Consider the following 18,130-nt stretch of genomic DNA (forward strand, 5'->3'; position numbering starts at 1 on the left):
GAACTCAAAAACATAATAATAATAAATGATAATAATAATAATAATAATAATAATAATAATAATAAAATATTAGGTGGCATTAGAAATCAATAAACTGTTTTATTTCTATTTCTTCAGCAATTTTCCAAATATCTTCTCTCACTGAACAGATCATAAAATTAATTGGCATTTTTTAACATGTTATTTTCAAAATTAAAGGACCAGTGTGTAGGATTTACTGGCATCTTGTGGTGTAGTTCACCCCCTTTCCAAGCAAAAGGGAGAAACTACGGTGGCTGCGAAATGCGCAAAAAACATCAATACCCCTATCTAGAGCCAGTTTTTGGTTTGTCCGTTCTGGGTTATTGTAGAAACATGGCAGTGCAACATGGAATGAGAGGCAACTTGTGGCATCTGTAGATAAAACAGCTCATTCTAAGGTAGCAAAAACATAATAATTCTAAGGTGATTATACACTAATGAAAACATAGCTATGAATAATATATTCCATAATCTCCACAATATTCCACAATAGATCCTCCTAAATGGTATACACTGGACCTTTAATCTAAATGAATGTGATCATTTCGACACCCAACTGGGGTGGCAAGGTATTTTTTAGGAGTGGCAGGTGCCACCCCATAGACCCGATAGACCCCATAGTCTTCTTTCTATGCATAAACTGTCAAAACCTATTTATTCTGTCACAGAACAAGAATGTGGTAAACACAGGAAAATCAAGATGGATTTTCTTGATGTAGTCTTATGTAGATGATCACATGATTACCAGGTGTCACTTAGAATTACGACTCTGGCCCCGCTGAAAAAAACTCTTCCACAGATTATAATTGTGAAAGCAAGCTCCAATGCCACATTCATAATTCTGCCCTCCAATGGAGTCACAACATGGGCTCTCATTTCCTGTGCCTTTATTCTTCACCACCAGCAGAGTTGTGGAGTCACATCTGTGAGCATTTTACAAAGAGGTCAATTCACCCTCATTCATTTTCTATGACTAGAGCTCAGCTTTTCGGCCATTGTGGGAAGACAGAATATTTGAAACACCTGTCAGTATAAATCTGTACTATTTAACAGCACCACAAACTACAGCCTCTAAAATGAATCAACATCTCTAAAGCATGCCTACAAGGGAACATTAAGAAACATTTACTGTTGTTTTATTACACTGCATTCATTATAGGACCTACTGAATGTATTTAACAGAACATTACTTGTTGTTGTTATGCTACAAAAATAAAAAGAGAATCTTGTGTAAACTTGATTAATTGAATAATGGAAAACCTAACTATATATAACTATCACTGGATAGGTTAATGAGCCCGGATGTGAGAAATAAAATAAAATATAGTTATAAATCTTAATTTCATTAGCCAGGTCAGAGACCTCCGGAACCTTCTGATTCAAACAGGTCTAGTATTGTGCCTGTTGATGGCTGTTTCCCCCAGTTAGAAAGACAGCTGACCAATCAGAGCTTTGTAGACAGGGTTAAGAATGTCAGCTTTTGCAAATGTCTCTTTAATCTCTTAAACTGTGGTTGTCTTTTCAACATAGACGAACCTAGCACATAGCATAACTAAGAACATTGTTATTGGAGCACAGTGCAAAAAGGGGTGGGACTAAGGAAGGGTCAATTCAGTGATGTCAAACACAGCAATGCATAATATTGTACCATAAAGCTTGGATCTGAATGATTTAGGGGGCCTGTAGCTTCTTAGAGGCCCAGGAACAAGTCTTAAACCTTAGAGGACCCACTATGGGTGCCTGGGTTTTATAGGCATGCCCCTGACAGGAAGTGCATCATACAGATGTTGGGAATATGAAAATGGATGGATGGATAGATGTGAAGAATCTGCAGCAATATGGTGACACATTGAGGAAGTACTGACTTCATCTGTTACCTAGTTTATAATCAAGACAATGTCCCTGCTCAGTTCCTCTATCCATTGTTGCTGTTCCTCAAATTGTTGGCTAATTTTAAATTTTTGTCCAGGGCTTAGATTAAACCCATCCCCCAGTCAAAAACCTGTTTGTCTTCTTGTTACTTTGTACCAACAAAATGTTTGTTTTTTTTAAATCAACCAAGGTTCCTTTGCCTGTACTTTAGCATATTTAATATTTACAAATGATAACTGAAATATACAACATTATGTTTCCATTTATTTATGAAGTGCACCTCTGTGACCACAGAAGCTGTTATGTGGCCACACAGAACAGCTGAACACAGCATGCACAAGTGAACAATAAAACTCACAGGAGCAGCACTGGTCGTGTTTGTCATTAGATTTTATTGCAGTTGAGGTTTACTTAGTGTTTACAAAACCAGAGCAGATTGCAAGCGTCCATGGGGAGGTGAGAGGCGTGAGTTTCGTCTGCTCTCGTTCACATCAGCACCATCATGCTGCGTCAGTTAAAGGTGCAGTCTGCAGCTTTGCCCCGTTACATTCACAGTGTCGCCGCTATCATACCCCATCCAGCTGTACCTGGGACTTTACGAGCTGTAAATCCAAAAGAGGCCTCGTTATGCAGCAGCCACTTGTTACGAATCCCTTTTTGGATGATTAAAAATAACTGTTATTATGCTGTGTATGAGCTTATAATTTTACAATTCTGTTTCTGTGTCTCTAAATTACATTCATGATAAAAAAACAAGGCAACCACAGAGAGCTAAAATGCTAGGGTTACATGTTGACTCTAAGCTGTATAGCTTTTACCCTCCTCTAACAACCACCACCCAACCCAACCGCCACCTCTTCCCTCACAGTGTATACTCCCCCAACCACCTTTCCTCATCTGCCCTCTCCCCCCATATGCTTGCCTCCCAGCAGCTGTGAGCACTGGGGAATGAAGTCATGGGGCTCTAGATAGGCAGATACAGACAGAACTGCTTCTTACTCAAATCTTATAAAGTGAGTGGGGGCAGGGGGGCGCTCTGTGATTATGTGTGTATGTGAGCGCATCTGTTGGGAGAGATATGGAAGATAATATAGTTGGGAACTGGATGATGGGTGAGGTGGTGGGGGCTTAGAGTCACTAGATTCTTACTAAAAAGGGTTCTACACAGCTCCAGATAATGTCCGTGGTTTATATGTGATAGCAAAACTGCTTAATAACGCATCATTTAATACTCCAACCCAGAAATATTTAAAGAAGGACCCTCACTGGATTACGTATTCTCATTTATTATTTATATTTATTTACCCATCAGATGGCTCTTTGAGTCATTAGGGATGTGCATGTAACCACTAGAACCCTTAAAGAACCCTACATTTTCGGTGCATGTCTGTGTGTGTGCGCACAGTGTAGTGCAGGAGAACAACTCATCAAGGAGAGTGTGTGTGTGTGTGTGTGTGGGCAGAAGGGAATAAAGTGTCAGTCAGTCTACTCATTGGTTCACATTGTTGATGGTCTTGGCGTGGAGCTGCGGTGAAGGAGACGACGATGGCGCATGAAGCCGCTGCTGTTGATGATGCGGCTGGGGAGGGATCTGGGGGTGACGCTGTGGCTGTGGGTGAGGTGGAGGGTGACACTGAGGGTTTGGTTGAGGACAAGTTTCAAGGTGGGACTGACGTTGCAGCTGTGGTCTCTGAGCAGCAGCAGCAGCAGCAGCAGCTTTGGCCTCCCTCTTGGGAGTGTTGTTAAGGATGTCCAGGCTCCGGCGGCTGGAGGAAATGACATCGGCGATGAATTTGGTGCATTCGGCGCAGATATCGCGCAGCGTGCAGCCGTGAGCATACAGGTGGGGGAACTCCTCCTCCACTGAGCGGCGGGACAAGCTGCGCAGGGACCTGCAGACAGAGAGGATTGTTAAAGCTCTAATATTTTATATGAATTAATACAATCTAAAAGTCTAGCACAGGGTAAACAAACCAGTGTGATGCAATAGAGTTTCACTGTTATTTCTGACTAATATCAATGAATGGAACAAATCTGACTTACTTAGCACAGGGTTTCTGCAGGTTTCAACAGGTTAAATAAAATACTTTTTTTTACGTCCATACTGGCAAAAAAATAAACATGTATGAAGGACAGGAAGAAAAATGAGTGTTGGTTTCAATCGGTTTGTAGTTGTTACAGCTTGAGCAATACAAATACACTTACCCAAAAACACATTTAAAAAGAGAGACTGAAAAATGCAACTTTATACAAGTAACGTTAACTTCATTAATCCAATAAATTTTTAAGATTTGTCAATCATATTTAAGACATTTTAAAAGAGATTATTGGGTGGGCTTTAGATTGACTTTTGAAGATCCAGAGGATACTATCAGCTTTTAATTTCAATGGAATTTCTGTTTAAAATGCACAGAAGTTCAACTTTGACATGAAAATTTGCGAAATTGACCACAAGCAAATAGTCTTGACAGAGGAAACTATCATAGCCTATCAGCTGTATTCCACCATGCACTTTTCTTTCAGACTCTTCTGTTGGAGCATAAACTGCCCCACGAAAAGAGGCATAGTTTATAGACATTCATGAGACAATGGTACTGTACAGCTCTTCCGTAGACTCTGTTAACCTACAGTCTTTCATTCTTTGATAAAAGTAAAATGTGTGACAATACTGCATTATAATGAAATACTTTAGTTTTAATGAGATGCCCTGGGCTGCAAATCCCGCTCTCTAGATTTGACAATTTTACATCATTTTAATCGTTTTTTCAGTGAAAATTCAATTTGTGATGCAAAAATTATCATTCCCATGAATCATATCGCAATGGCAATATACGTCAAAATAATCACAATATGAGGTTTTTACCATATTGTGCAGCCCTCGTTATGTTACATTAAGTTTTGCAGGGTGGGATTAACTCTTACTTAATTAAAGATCTAATTAGATCAGTAGTGTAACAAAGAAGTTGTACCTATTTATTGTAAAACTGCCTTGGAGTCCACACGATCCATTGATATATAAAATTGCTTTTAGTTATTAATAATGTAACTTAATAATAATAATTTTCCTGTGAGAAGGGCTCTTTGATTTGATAATAATCATCAACAGGAGATTTACACTTAACATAAAACTTACACATAAAAACAACAGCATGAATAATGTAATGTCAAAAACATATAATTTTAATGTAATTTCTTCCTTATGTTGTATTTGACCGTTCCCTTGTTCAGAGTTAATTGTGCCACTTAGAATTTAATCTTTGTTGTGGCAGCCTTTTAAAATGGAATACAAGTGGATCAGTAGTGAGTGTTCTACAGATACATACAGCAGCCCAGTTCTCACAGTAAATCAGCTGGGCATCTGGAAAAATAAAGCTAGACTTTATCTTGTTTGGCTTTCTAAGCTTATTTAATATAAACACAACATGGTAAATCATGTAACAAAAAAAAATCTCTTAATCTTTTCTGATTAAAATAGCACTAACATTTGCTGTTATAAAACCTACTATTTCTGTCCTTAGAGCTGCACGCCAGGGTGCTGATGACAGGTGTTAACAGCAGATCAGCATGACACCACGTCCGCATTCTCTCTCTCCAACTCACTGTCTAGCTCTCTCGCCCGTCCCTCTTTCCGTCCAGCTCTTACTCTCACTTCCACCTCTGTCTTCACGCAAGCACAATGAGTGAGGATATTAATGACAGCTGGGTAATTATTACATAATGGCTGCTTAGAGGCCTCGGAAGAGGCGCTGCACTGATTACATAACAAAGGCGGGGGGGGCACTGGTGATTGGATTGAGTCGGTTGAGGTAAGCACAGAGGCTGTATCTGCTTAGGTTGGAGAAGGTTAGCAGTCAGTGGCTTGAGGTAGGGGCAGACTTAAATAGATTTAACCTGTGTTCTTAACCCGAGGTGTGCGTTTGTCCTTGGATTGAACAAGCACCATGACCAGTTCAAAGGACTGAGGGCAAACTGGGCCTGAGTGTCTGTGTCACAAGCTGGGAGTCCCTCCAAATGTCAAGTCAACTTTACCTGAGTGCACTTTGGAAACGACACACAGAAAGTCAAAAAAATTATATATAAATAATATTAAATTATAAACAAAATAAAGAAAATAGCCTCCTCATCAAATAAGTAAATAATAACATATAGAAGAACAAGAGTATATGGATAGAGCTGTGCAGGCTGAAGTGTTCATTATGTAAAATATTAACAGAATTACAGATTATTTAGCTTTTTAGCCACGCTACAGGTTCTAACAATGTCAGTCTGTTGATCCACCGCCTTGATCCAGACGAAAATATTTCAGCAACTACTATAATATATAATATGTAACACTAACTGCATTAAAATGTCTATAAACTCTAGCTCTATGGTCTATATGTAGTTGATTCAATTAATAATCTATAATCATTAAACGCTGTATAAACTCTAGCTCTATCTTCTATATGTAGTTGATTCAATCAATACTCTATAATCACTAAACAGTGTATAAACTCTAGCTCTATGATATGTGTTGATCAATCAATACTCTAGTAATCATAAACAGTGTTAAACTCTAGCTCTATTTCTATATTATGTTTGAGTTGTGGTAACTGACATTTCACCAAATGTTCAAACAATGTTCAAACTCATTCGATATCTGTCATTTTTAATTCAGGTAACGCTGCGGTTCAGCCAGTCGCTGTCCAACTGGCGTCATATCCCCTTTGGTCTGCGTCAAGTGTTTGTGGTTGCTGTCAGAACTGTCATCACATTGACTTTTTATCCAGTCTTGAAGCCACATTTTCATCAACTGTTTAGAGCTTGGTGGTTTTTAACTCTGATTGGAACCGATGAAGGATTTAGTCATCGGCGTCGTGGATTTAAGTTATCAGAGATAACAAGCTGAGCTAAACGTTAGCCAGCAACATCGGCTCGGCAGCCCTTTCGGGACGCCCTTTGTCGTGCAACAGTGTGGAAAACCGGGTGATTTAGGTGGAACTGCTTTATTCAGTGTTTTTAGGCGGTTTAATCAGCGGGTTTGTTTGTTTTGGGAGAGGAGGAGACCTCCCCTGTGATTAATTGGGCTCCCCGGTGGAGAACGTCCTGAAAATGAATACTGAGGTCAATGTGGTGAAGACAACAACTCCCATGATCCCCACGCACTTCACCATGTCATCAAACTTAGTTTTTTGTCTTATTGTTTGGATTTTCTGATTTCACTCTTTATTGCAAAATGCACTCATGTGCCATAAGAATCTTTTGGTCATTTTATGTACAAATCTCTCATTTTAAGTCAGCTTACTCAAGTCATATTACTGTGTTAATTTATATTTTATTAAAAATTAATTTTATTTTAGTTAACTTTAATTTTATTAGTTAACTTAATTTATTTAGTAACTTAATTTTTATTTTATTCTAATGTATGTTTAATGTATGATCTTGTATGCTACTGGATGCTTGAATTTCTCGGGATAGATAAATATCCTATCTATCTATCTATCTATCTATCTATTATCTATCTATCTATCTATCTATACATCTATCTATCTATCTAGTCTATCTATCTTTTTCTATCCCTTTTACGGCTCTCCTGGTGGCTCTATAGCATAAACCAGAACTCAGACTTATAGGCTTCTGGCTTTGTGTCCAGGCTCTTTGAGTGTGTGGAAGCCTAACGGTGTACCAGGAATATGGGCCATCTTCTTCGAGGGAATCTTCATCTGCAGCAACGGGAACAAAAGGAAAACAATGAGACGGAGAAAAGAGAAGAGACAGTGAAAAGGCAGTATTACAAGAATGTATTCAGTCTCTGAATACAACCAATACATTCAAATAAACAAACACTATAAACTTCACACTGACACACCAAATAAACACAACCATTAGCTCACATAAGTCACACAGTCACAAATTAACATTTAACCTAAGCAGGCACACAGATTCCAATAAACAATCATGTTACACAACACAAATGAGTCACAGCACCCCAACAACACTACACACTAATTTGGAATCACAAAAAACACACAAAAAAAACAAACAGCCTGAATCTCAAACCTACAGAGCACAGAACCACTCATCCAACACGGCCTGGGACTGAGGCGACAAATCAAAACCAACAACAGAAGAATTGACGTCAACAGAAATACCAGCCACTTCACTAGACGATGTACTTGACAAATGGAAATAATAATATGTTAGCAAGTGGTACGATATCTCATTTAAATCATATTTTGGTACTGTTTAACAACGAAATACAAAGCCAAATAAGCCATACTTGTAAAAATAAAGCAAAAAAGCATTGATTAATTGTCCATCACTAACAGGAAGTTATTAAATACCTTTGCACTGCAGGAGCTGCAGACTGATCTGAGAGAGAAACACAAAGAAATCAAGCAGATTACCAGATTGTATCACAAAATGACCCGCCCCTTTTTGCTCCGTGCTGCAGTTGTTGCGAAAGCACTAGCTAACTAGCTAGCTAATCTAAATTAATTGTTAGCTAGCTAGTTAAATCTGAAAGCTAATGTTGCAGACAAAAAAATTGATAGCTAATTTATATCAATTTTTAATTAGCTAGTTAGCTCATGTTTTGCAGAACACAAAGATGGTTAAAAGATAAAAGCCACATATACATATCTATATCATCGACATATAAAAGATGGAAGCATCTCCACTTCAAACGTGGTTGTCTTTTTACATAGACTAGCCTCGCATAGCATATCTGAGAACAGGAAAGGAGGAAGTTGACAGAGGTTCTGATTGAGGCTGTTATTAGAGCACAGCGCAAAAGGGGCGGGACCTAGGAAGGGTCAATTGGGCTGTTGATCAATATTACAATTTGTCACTTTCCTAAATCTGTATTTTCTCTTTTTTTTAATATATAGTGCATATGTTTGTCACACGCTGACATACAGCAGGTCCAACACTGAAATTAACCATTTTAGGTCTAATGTTAGCTTAAGAGTGACGATAAATCAATCAAAGTTTACTGCCTTGAACATATATGAAGTAACAAGAATTATTACAGTCAGCAAGCTGAAAGCTGTAGACTGTTTACTACACATTGAGTTTCATTTTCACGCTCAATAATTCTGAGTATAAAATATTATAATAAATAATATTTAACTGTCTGTTACACATCACAAAATGTGGTGTAAATAACAAAGTTACAGTAATGTATATTCATGTATATTCATTATCATCTTCAGCACCATGGATAGCATGGTATCAGTCTGAAGTTTTAGACTTACTTCAGTAGACCTACTGTATATTAAACCTTATCTTAAATATAATAGCTAACTGAATAATTAAAAATAGAAATGGGGCTTTGGCGAGATTTGCGACCTCACGATTAGCCACAGTCTTGGCTATGGTCCTGGAACAGACACCACGCAGCATTTAAAGATAAACGTGACGTGTGGAGTAAACACTTCAGAAATTCCTAACAGGTGAGATGAAAGCTTTCTTTGATACCTTTTACACAGTAGGCAGGTAGATGGCCATGAGAAAAGAGGGAATTTCACTCTGCAGCAGCAGCAAACCTGAGAAAAACACACACACACACACAGAGTTACTGAGTCCATTTACAGTAAACACTGCACAGTGATTAACAGCAGTGAGGGGAGTTCCACTCGGTTACCTTGCCTCTCTTCAGGTTACTGTAGAGCTCCTTGCTCTGAAGAAACTTCTCCATCTCTGCTTTGACCAGCACTCGGCGCACGTTGATGACCTCATCCACCGTCAAGGCGAGACTCTCCACGGGGTGGCTGAACTCCTCCTGAACACAGCAGAGGGAGAGAGGAGATCCACCAGTCTGTTTATTTTTTTACTTGAAGAAAACATTGCATTGTGGGGTTTTTATGTGATGAACACTACTATATTTGTTCCACTTGAAGCATTTTTGAGGGCATTTTCAAAATTTGACAAGGGGGAGGGTTGGCTCATGCCTTTATGGTGACAGCTTGAAGATAGGGGGGACTACATGAAGCAAAGGACTCAATAATAGATAAAAGTGACTTGATAGGATAAATATTTTTGCAGTGCATGTTCATTACCACTGAGACTTTACATGAAGCAAAGCACCGACTGCAATTCTAACTCACCATCCACTGGTGCTCGTCTCCAGCTCTGGAGCCAGACGTTGTTTCTGATCCCTCCGTGGTCTCGTCCACTGAACTCAGAGACAGACGGGCCGGGGAGGGTGGCAGCCAGCCGTGAACTGGGAAGGAAGCTGGGGTTGACAAATTGATGAAAAGTGAAAGAGACAGAGAGGAAATAATGAGTTTAATCAGGGGAACTAAATACGGCCGAATCAAATGAGGACAGCTTCAGTGAGTGAATGAGGGAAGGCCGCAAATCCCAGTCTAACAAGTCTATGAATTACACATCGGTCTCTTTCATTCAGCTCCGTCTCAGATCTCAGCCCTTCAGAGTGCTTGTCGATCGGCTCTAACACTGTCATGTATTATTCATCTGATTCCAGTGGAGGGATTTGCTGCTACATCTGTAACTTAGATCACAGTGAGAGGTCTGCTCAGCGTCTGGCCAAAAAGAGAAACTCGGAAAAGGCTCAGTTAACCAACGGTGGGAGGGGGTTAAAAAACAGACCACACACTGGGCGCCCCTTCAATCCTGCAAATGGAAGGTGTCAATTTGGCTCTAATGGAAAGCAAACAGGATGAGAGGGAGGCTGGAACAGGCCGGTAAACATCATCAGTACATATAATTTGGATCAGCTGCCGATGACAGCCGGGGCTTACAGGCTTACATCCTCACATTCACACGGCTGGAGAGGCCCCTGCTGGTAAAGTCAAGTACTACATAATAAATCTCCATCCAACTATTATCCTGCCTTGTCTAAGGCTTGTGGCACTCAGCTGCATGGATCGGCTTGCACCCATCTAGAGACAGAGTGGATTGAAGTCAGGATTGTTTTTCAAACAATTACCTCTGGATATGGCCGGCCGGGCTGCTAATGCATGAATCATGGCCATCAAACGGATAACATCCTCCCCCCAGCAGCACACAATTCAAACCCATTAGCTTCTGCCCTCCTTCACTCAGTTATACTTTATCAGCACATCTTTATATTTGATTAGAATCCATCACAAAACTCCCAACAGCTTCATGGCAGACTCACTGTCAACTAAGGACGTCACCTCTATTTCAGTGAAGTAACAGTAAAAAGGTTGGTGATTGAGGTATAGATTGGAAGCAGTGGGGATGTAATGTCTCCACAAGTGAATGATTTTATTGCCTAGAAGGTTGAAAAACTTTTTACTTTCAACTGAATTCTATAGTTATATATAAGGGTATGGAAACAGTAAGTAGTTGTTGAGTTTTTGTTATGACTTTCTAATTAATGCACTACTGCGTTCCTTCCACACCTCGGGCCAGAGGGGCTGGAGACTTTTCAGAGGGTGTTTAGACTAGTTATAATAATAATAATAATAATAATACATTTTATTTGTAAAGCACTTTTCCATAAAAGAATCTCAAAGTGCTACAGAAACCAAAACAAACACTAAGACAGCAATACCACATTAAAATCAGTAACACTAAAATAAAAGTGATAAATACATTTAGAAAATACAGCTAAAAGAGGAATTGAAGTGCAGAGTGCGATTAGAAAAAAATAAGAACAACTTAAGAACGCCAACGAAAAAAAAAGTTTTAAGCCTCTTTTTTAAAAGTGTCCACAGACTGGGGTTTTCGCAAGATGTTTAGAGAGGGAGTTCCAGATGTGAGGGGAGCGAGCAGAAAAGCCAGTCTCCATGGTGTGGAGTCTTGAGGCGGCGGCTGGTGGAGGAGGTTGTGCTTTTGGGACTCAAGAGTTACGGGTGGATGTAAGTTGCCCCTGTACCAATGATCTAAGTGCGACTCGATCAGTTCGTTAAGACATTATAAACAACATAGTCTGCTTGGAAGAATTAATGCTGTGACAGATAGTTTTGTCAAAAAGTTATAATTTCTACATTAAAATCCTTAAACAGTAATCTCCCCTCTACCTTCATTACAAACCTTCCCAGAATCTCTGAATAGGCCAAATGTTGACAGCAAGATTCGCCTACTTTCACGTAAAGTCCATATCTCAGTGATGTGCCATGTCGCTTCAAGTTCTACATCCTACTGTAAGAAGTTGCATACTGGACCAGGACGATTCCTACTATAATTGTGATGTCACAAAATCAGCTGTAGGCACCGCCCTTTAAAAATCGATTAGATGTTCAATGAGCACAGAGAAACTTTCCACTTTCAGCAGATGAATGTGAAAACATCCTTCTAGAGTCAAACTCTGCACAGACAGCATTAGACAGCACACTGTAGGAACAAGAAGAGACACTGAGTTTTGATTAAAGGGGGACTAACTGTGGCCAAATAGTTTAGGGCCAAATTATATGTCAAAATATTCAGATAATAAATATACAGACAGCGGAAACCGCAGACTGTGCTGCAGTATAACTAGCGCGGTGTCTCCCTCTGTGGGAGGAGAATTAAAAGTGCAGTGAGTGTGAATCATCTGCAGCAGAAGGCAGAGAGTCTGCAGGTTTTCACTGCAAGCAAACACCACAGCGGCTGATCTCATTGACTATCTTTCAGCCAAATGGGAGAATGTAACCACGGACATGAGCTGCAGCAGTGTCAGGTTGGGAGTCATTCACTGCAGACTCCTGAATGTCAATGAAGCCTAGTTCAGAATAACTGTAATGGAAACAGAAGTGTACAGCTATGTTAGAGCAAATGAACATGCTGTAATCCAGACTGCCACCCAGCCCTAAAAGAAATGTTGAGCCGTAATGTTGGCTCTGTTCTATTCAAGTGTCCCAGTAAACCACAACGAAACTGATCGAACCTGGGTTGCAGCGGTATGGACAAAGCCTTCATACTGTACATGGTACACGCTCTACCAGGTGAGCTACCGGGGCACCCCCAGATCTAATGATCTATTTAATCGCAATCACAGTCTAAATTGTGATCTTCAGCCCTGTAGACTACAGCCAGACTTGAACTATAGTTACACCATTAAAACATTAAAGATACTGCACAGGTTTCAAAATAGGGAAAGATATCACAAACATAGTCAGAAAATAACTCTATTCAAGTAGTCAACTGCATTGTTTACAATACGTCACCCAAGGAAGATCCATGTGAAGTAATTTGTCTAGTTAGCTACATCACTCTATTATTTATATCTATATATGACGTAGCTCTGATCTGCTGTCAGTGAGGTTATGTGAGGTTGCAAACAGAAGTAAGAGCACATTAAATATGTGATCTCTACAATGCACCCACCCTTCACCACCAGTGACCCAGTGTTTGACAAGCCAAAATGTCTATTCTAAAAAGGGTCTATTTAACTCTTTTTTCCCCCCTGGTCATGTGTGCCGCCCTGTATTGGCTCTATGCCCCCCCAAATCTGAACAGATGTTCCACAATTGGATTTTTTCCCCCCAGCAATACTATTTAGTTTCATCCCATTTTCACCAAGTTTTCGTACATGGAATTTCTGGAATATCACACAAAAAAAGTCAATCATGTGTTTACGGTATGTTAGAGGATTTTGTTATAAATTTAGATGACATGCACAAAGCGAGTCCACGCAATCCAAAGTACATAATACAAAAATATAATGACAAGTTGTCTTCAAGTTACTATGGCAACATGATACTTTTAAATGACCATAATTTAGTGGTTATTAGGGTGACTCACTCAGTGGTCATTAGTCGCGCCCCCTTGAAAATTAGATTTTTATTATTATTTTATTATTTTTTATTCTAATTTAATATATAATTCTGATCACTACACTTGAAATGTTCCACAATTAATTGTATTTCATTTTCTGTAGAGGTAAGCATTGTAGCTTTTGTTTAAAAAAAAAAGTTATTTTTCACTTTTCTTCTAACAATAAACAGACAATAGAGATAAAGTACCAATTATCATTTCAAAATAACAGACAGACAGGGGAGCAATATCCAAAGCTTCCAGTAATATTCCAAAGTTGCCAGTGGGCAGCAGTGTTGCAGATTGCCCCTTCTGCCAGTTAAGCATTAAGAGGTGAGATAAAGAGTTAAATAAAGTCAACAACACAAAACAAAAAGAAAACATGTGGGCGGAGACTGCCAGAATATCAATCAGTATACAGAATAAGGCAGAGTGTGCACAGATACAGACATAGCCATTATACATTTTGCTGATATTCCCTATATTTGGAATGCTTGAATTCTCAAAATTCTGTGATATTTGTGAAATTCCAGCTTGTTGTTGTGTATTGTTAAAAGAAATTGTATTGTATAAGAAATAAGCATTCATTCATTGAAGAACTGACACCAAGCATCATCAATCTACAATTTGCATACTGACCTCTGTGATCAGGTGGTGGCCTGGTGCCGGTCAGCGTCCTGGAACGAGGCCTCTCACCCCTCAGCCTGACCACCTCGCCCAGCTGGGCTGACTCTGAGAGCGAAGGAAGCATTTCGCCACGGAGCAAGGCCAGGTCGTGCTCCGAGAAGGAGCGATCTCTCTTCAGAGGCGTGGGGGAACTCTCTGCCCTCCTCAGCTCCCCGTTGTCTGGGGACTCCTCCTCCTGCGAGGGGCGGGATGAAGAAGAAGGGTTAAGGGTGGGGAGGAAGAGGAAAAGGGAAGTGAGGGTGTGTGGGGCAGGGATAGTAGAGGTAAGGAAGGTGGGGGAACATTAGTGAGGGAAGAAGCTGCTCAGTCTGCTGGTACAGCAGCGGATACTTCTGTATTTCTTGCCAGATGGCAGCGGGATAGAACAGATGGGTACTGTCTTTTTTACAGAAGTATCAGGGGGCTTTTATTTATTTAATTATTTTATGGCTTTTAACTGATAGTTACCCCTGAAGATAGAAAGGGACAGAGAGGGGATGATACGCAGCAAAGAGCCACAGGTCGGACTTGAACCCATGGCCGCTGCACCAAGGACGAGGGATGCCAGCTCTATCAGGTGACCTACCAGGAGTGAGGTAAGAGTGTTTGGAATGATTTGATGATTTTTTTTTGCTTTTTTAATACCTTAAAACATTGCACATGTACAGTTATCTATCCAGTTATCCATTTGGACCACATTCCACTTTATTGTATATAGTGTATATATTTTTTTGATTTTTTTAATTATTCTTTTTTATTGTACTCATTGCACTACATTTCCCCTGTGCTGCTGTGCCAAATTTGAATTTCCTCTACGGGGATTCAATAAAGGAACATCTTATCTCATCCTATAGCGCCTTTTACCCTCCACAAGATATATCGAACCATTTCTCCCATTGTAAGTGTAAAACAGACCTCATTTTCACCACTTCTGGGAGTGCAGTCGGATCAGCAGATATTGGAATCACATAGCTCGAGAACTGCGAGGGATCTTTAAGGCTACAGTAAGGAAGGATTCAGGGCTGTTCATACTAGGTTTGGCCTTTAAATAAGTATAACCCTCCCATAATAACTACAAATTGCTTGACAAGCTTTTGCTCCTTGATCGTAAATACATCCTGTTACAATGGGTTAAAGATACTCCACCCACAGTAACATTCTGGTACTGGGAGAATTTCAATGTATTACCTCGTGAGAGGTTGAGTGCGGTCCTTAGGGATAATGAAGGCACATTTTTCAAGATCTGGAACCCCTTCCTAGATTATATTAGAGCTTATACACATTCTGTTGAACGGCCAATACCCCTCAGAATGGAAGCAAATTATGGCTAGTGCCACATAAAAGATTATCTAATATTTCTTAGATCATATTGTACCATTAGCTAGCTATAAGAGTCAGAACACACTGTATTTGACTCTATACGATGCTGTCACTGGTAATACTATTGTTTTCTTTTTTTGTTTGTTCATTTTTTGATTTGTTTTTTATTTAATCTTTTTTTCTACAGCCATGTATTACTCCTGTCAAATGTCCCTTCATTTGTTTAACTGTGTGTATATGTGGGGAGGGGGGGTCTGGCCCATTGTTTCTAGCAACTGTTAACAACATGACAGATTTGTAACACTATAAGCATGTGTTCTGAAAACAATAAAAAAGAAAAAAGAAAATGGAAATACTGAAGTACTAGTAGATCTACATTTTACTTAAGTACAGTACTTGAGTTAATGTACTTAGTTACTTTCCACCACTACTGTGCTGCTGGACAGAGGCTTCATAGAGCTTGAAAGACTACTACTGGATGGAAGGAGCCTGAGACTGTGTTTGTGTCTTCTATAAAATATTTGCTTCAAGGTGATAAAGTGGAAGAGAAGAAGATGGAGGATGAGCTGTACCTATGCCACCTTTTCTAACCTAGATTCGGCTTAGCTGCAGTGCATACAAATGAGAAAAACAATACAAATGTGAAACTGAGGTGAAAAAGAAAACAGAAGGCAGTAAAAAGGCATCAGTAAACATGTTATTCCCCCTAGATGAAGCAAAAGTTAGTTTTGACCTGCAGCTAGCTCCCCCTTTGGGCCACTGAGGAGAATTTTTAAAATACTGAATTGTATTGAAGAAAGACGCTGTCAAGTTTTGGTGGTTGATGCAACACAACAAGAGAGGGGGAAAAAAAGAGACGATTTCCCAAGTTGTTGAGTCTTTGTGCAAAAGAGAAATTATCTCAGTGATTGTTTCACTTCCACTCTGTGCCATCCTGCAAATGCACAGAGGCATCCTAACCCAGTTAAGCTGGGAAACAAAGCATGTGCTGCTATGAAAAACAGCAGTCTGGCCTCACCTCAAATATGTTCATCTCCTCCATCTCGGCCAGAGTCGGAGCCTTGAGCAGGATGCGGGGACGGGACGACAGCCGGGGCCCGGGCTCCGACACGGACAGGTCAATGCACGAAGTAGATTTGACATTACAAGGACAAGTCTGAGCCAGGCAGGGCAGAGAGCCAAATGCTGAGGAAAGAGAAACCAAAAACACAGTCGGGGAACAAAGAAGTCAGAAGGGCAGTGATGCTGAGACGTAACAGTGTGTAGCATCACTAACTCATTACCACACTCAGTTTGAGACATGAGTGTAACTGTAAATTTGCTGTTTTGTTTTACAGCACAAAGCAGAAAGCGGGTGTTGAATATTTTTATATGAACATTGGGTCAAATGACTGTGTAGAGTGAGAGAGGTTGTTTATACTGACAAACCCACATTCAGCTGCATTGAGTTTCCTTAGTCTCCCAGCTCATTGTTTTGGTTTTACAGCCCACAACTTCACTGTTTTGGTTCAGTCTCACATGCCCAGACACCACCAAACAGCAAACAGTGACTAGCTGATAAACATAGTAAAGCATTTAGTAGCTTGAGTGCCAGATATTCCCTCAGGAGCTGAGACCAAAACTGGGCTATAAGGGGAATATAGCATTGAAATGTTCCAGGTCAATTAATGCATCTTTAATCATTCTGGTAAATGACAGGCAAGGCAAAACTGATGGAAAGAAACTATAAAACAAGTTTATCTACTTCAGTTATCCAAATGTTGCCATGGAGTAGAAAAAGTAAGCTACTGGTTTTATGGAAAAATTCCTTCCTAAGCCCCACCCCTTTTGCAACCCCAGTCAGTTTCCTCCTGTACTTGGATATTTATACACTCCCCTCCCCTCCAAAAGTATTGGAACAGTGAGGCCAATTCCTTTATTTTTGCTGTCAACTGAAAACATTTGGGTTTGACATCAAAAGATGAATATGAGACAAAGATCAACATTTCACCTTTTATTTCCAAGTATTTACATCTGGATCTGATACACAACTTAAAACATAGCATTATTTGTAACGGAACACCAATTTTTTTGTTGAGCAGAAGTATTGGAACAGATAGACTTAAATAGATTAAAGTGAATAAGCCTTAATACTTAGTTGCAAATCCTTTGCTTGCAAAAACTGCATCAAGCCTGTGACCCACTGACATCACCAAACTTCTGCATTCTTCTTTTGTGATGCTCTTCCAGGCTTTCACTGTAGCCTCTTTCAGTTGTTTGTTTTGGGGAGTTACTCCTTTCAGTCTCCTCTTTAGCAGGTAAAAATGCATGCTCTATAGAGTTTAAGTCTAAAGATTGACTTGGCCAGTCTAAAACCTTCCACTTCTTGCCCCTGATAAACTCCTTTGATGTTTTGGCAGTGTGTTTTGGGTCATTATCTTGCTGCATGATGAAGGACCTCCCGGTGGCTGTGGTGCAGAGGCAGAGCGGGTCGTCTCCAATTGGAAGGTTGGTGGTTCGATCCCCGGCTCCTCCTGCCACATGTCAAACTATCCTTGAGCAAGAT

At 39.9% G+C, this 18,130-nt stretch overlaps 1 protein-coding gene across 1 annotated transcript in view; it reads right to left on the minus strand.

Annotated features, from left to right (window-relative positions):
* Positions 1-2,265: 2,265 nt before the first annotated feature.
* spire2 (spire-type actin nucleation factor 2) overlaps positions 2,266-18,130 on the minus strand; it is a 35,461-nt gene continuing 19,596 nt past the window's right edge. The window contains 9 exon segments of the mRNA XM_035665670.1: positions 2,266-3,785; positions 7,500-7,537; positions 7,539-7,595; positions 8,217-8,244; positions 9,352-9,419; positions 9,518-9,655; positions 9,981-10,108; positions 14,239-14,461; positions 16,604-16,770. Coding sequence (XP_035521563.1) covers positions 3,383-3,785; positions 7,500-7,537; positions 7,539-7,595; positions 8,217-8,244; positions 9,352-9,419; positions 9,518-9,655; positions 9,981-10,108; positions 14,239-14,461; positions 16,604-16,770 — 1,250 coding nt within the window. The 3' untranslated portion in view covers positions 2,266-3,382.

The sequence above is a fragment of the Morone saxatilis genome, unplaced genomic scaffold, assembly GCF_004916995.1.
Source record: "Morone saxatilis isolate NCDOM2014 unplaced genomic scaffold, NCSU_SB_2.0 Contig2, whole genome shotgun sequence".
Classification (NCBI taxonomy): domain Eukaryota; kingdom Metazoa; phylum Chordata; class Actinopteri; family Moronidae; genus Morone; species Morone saxatilis.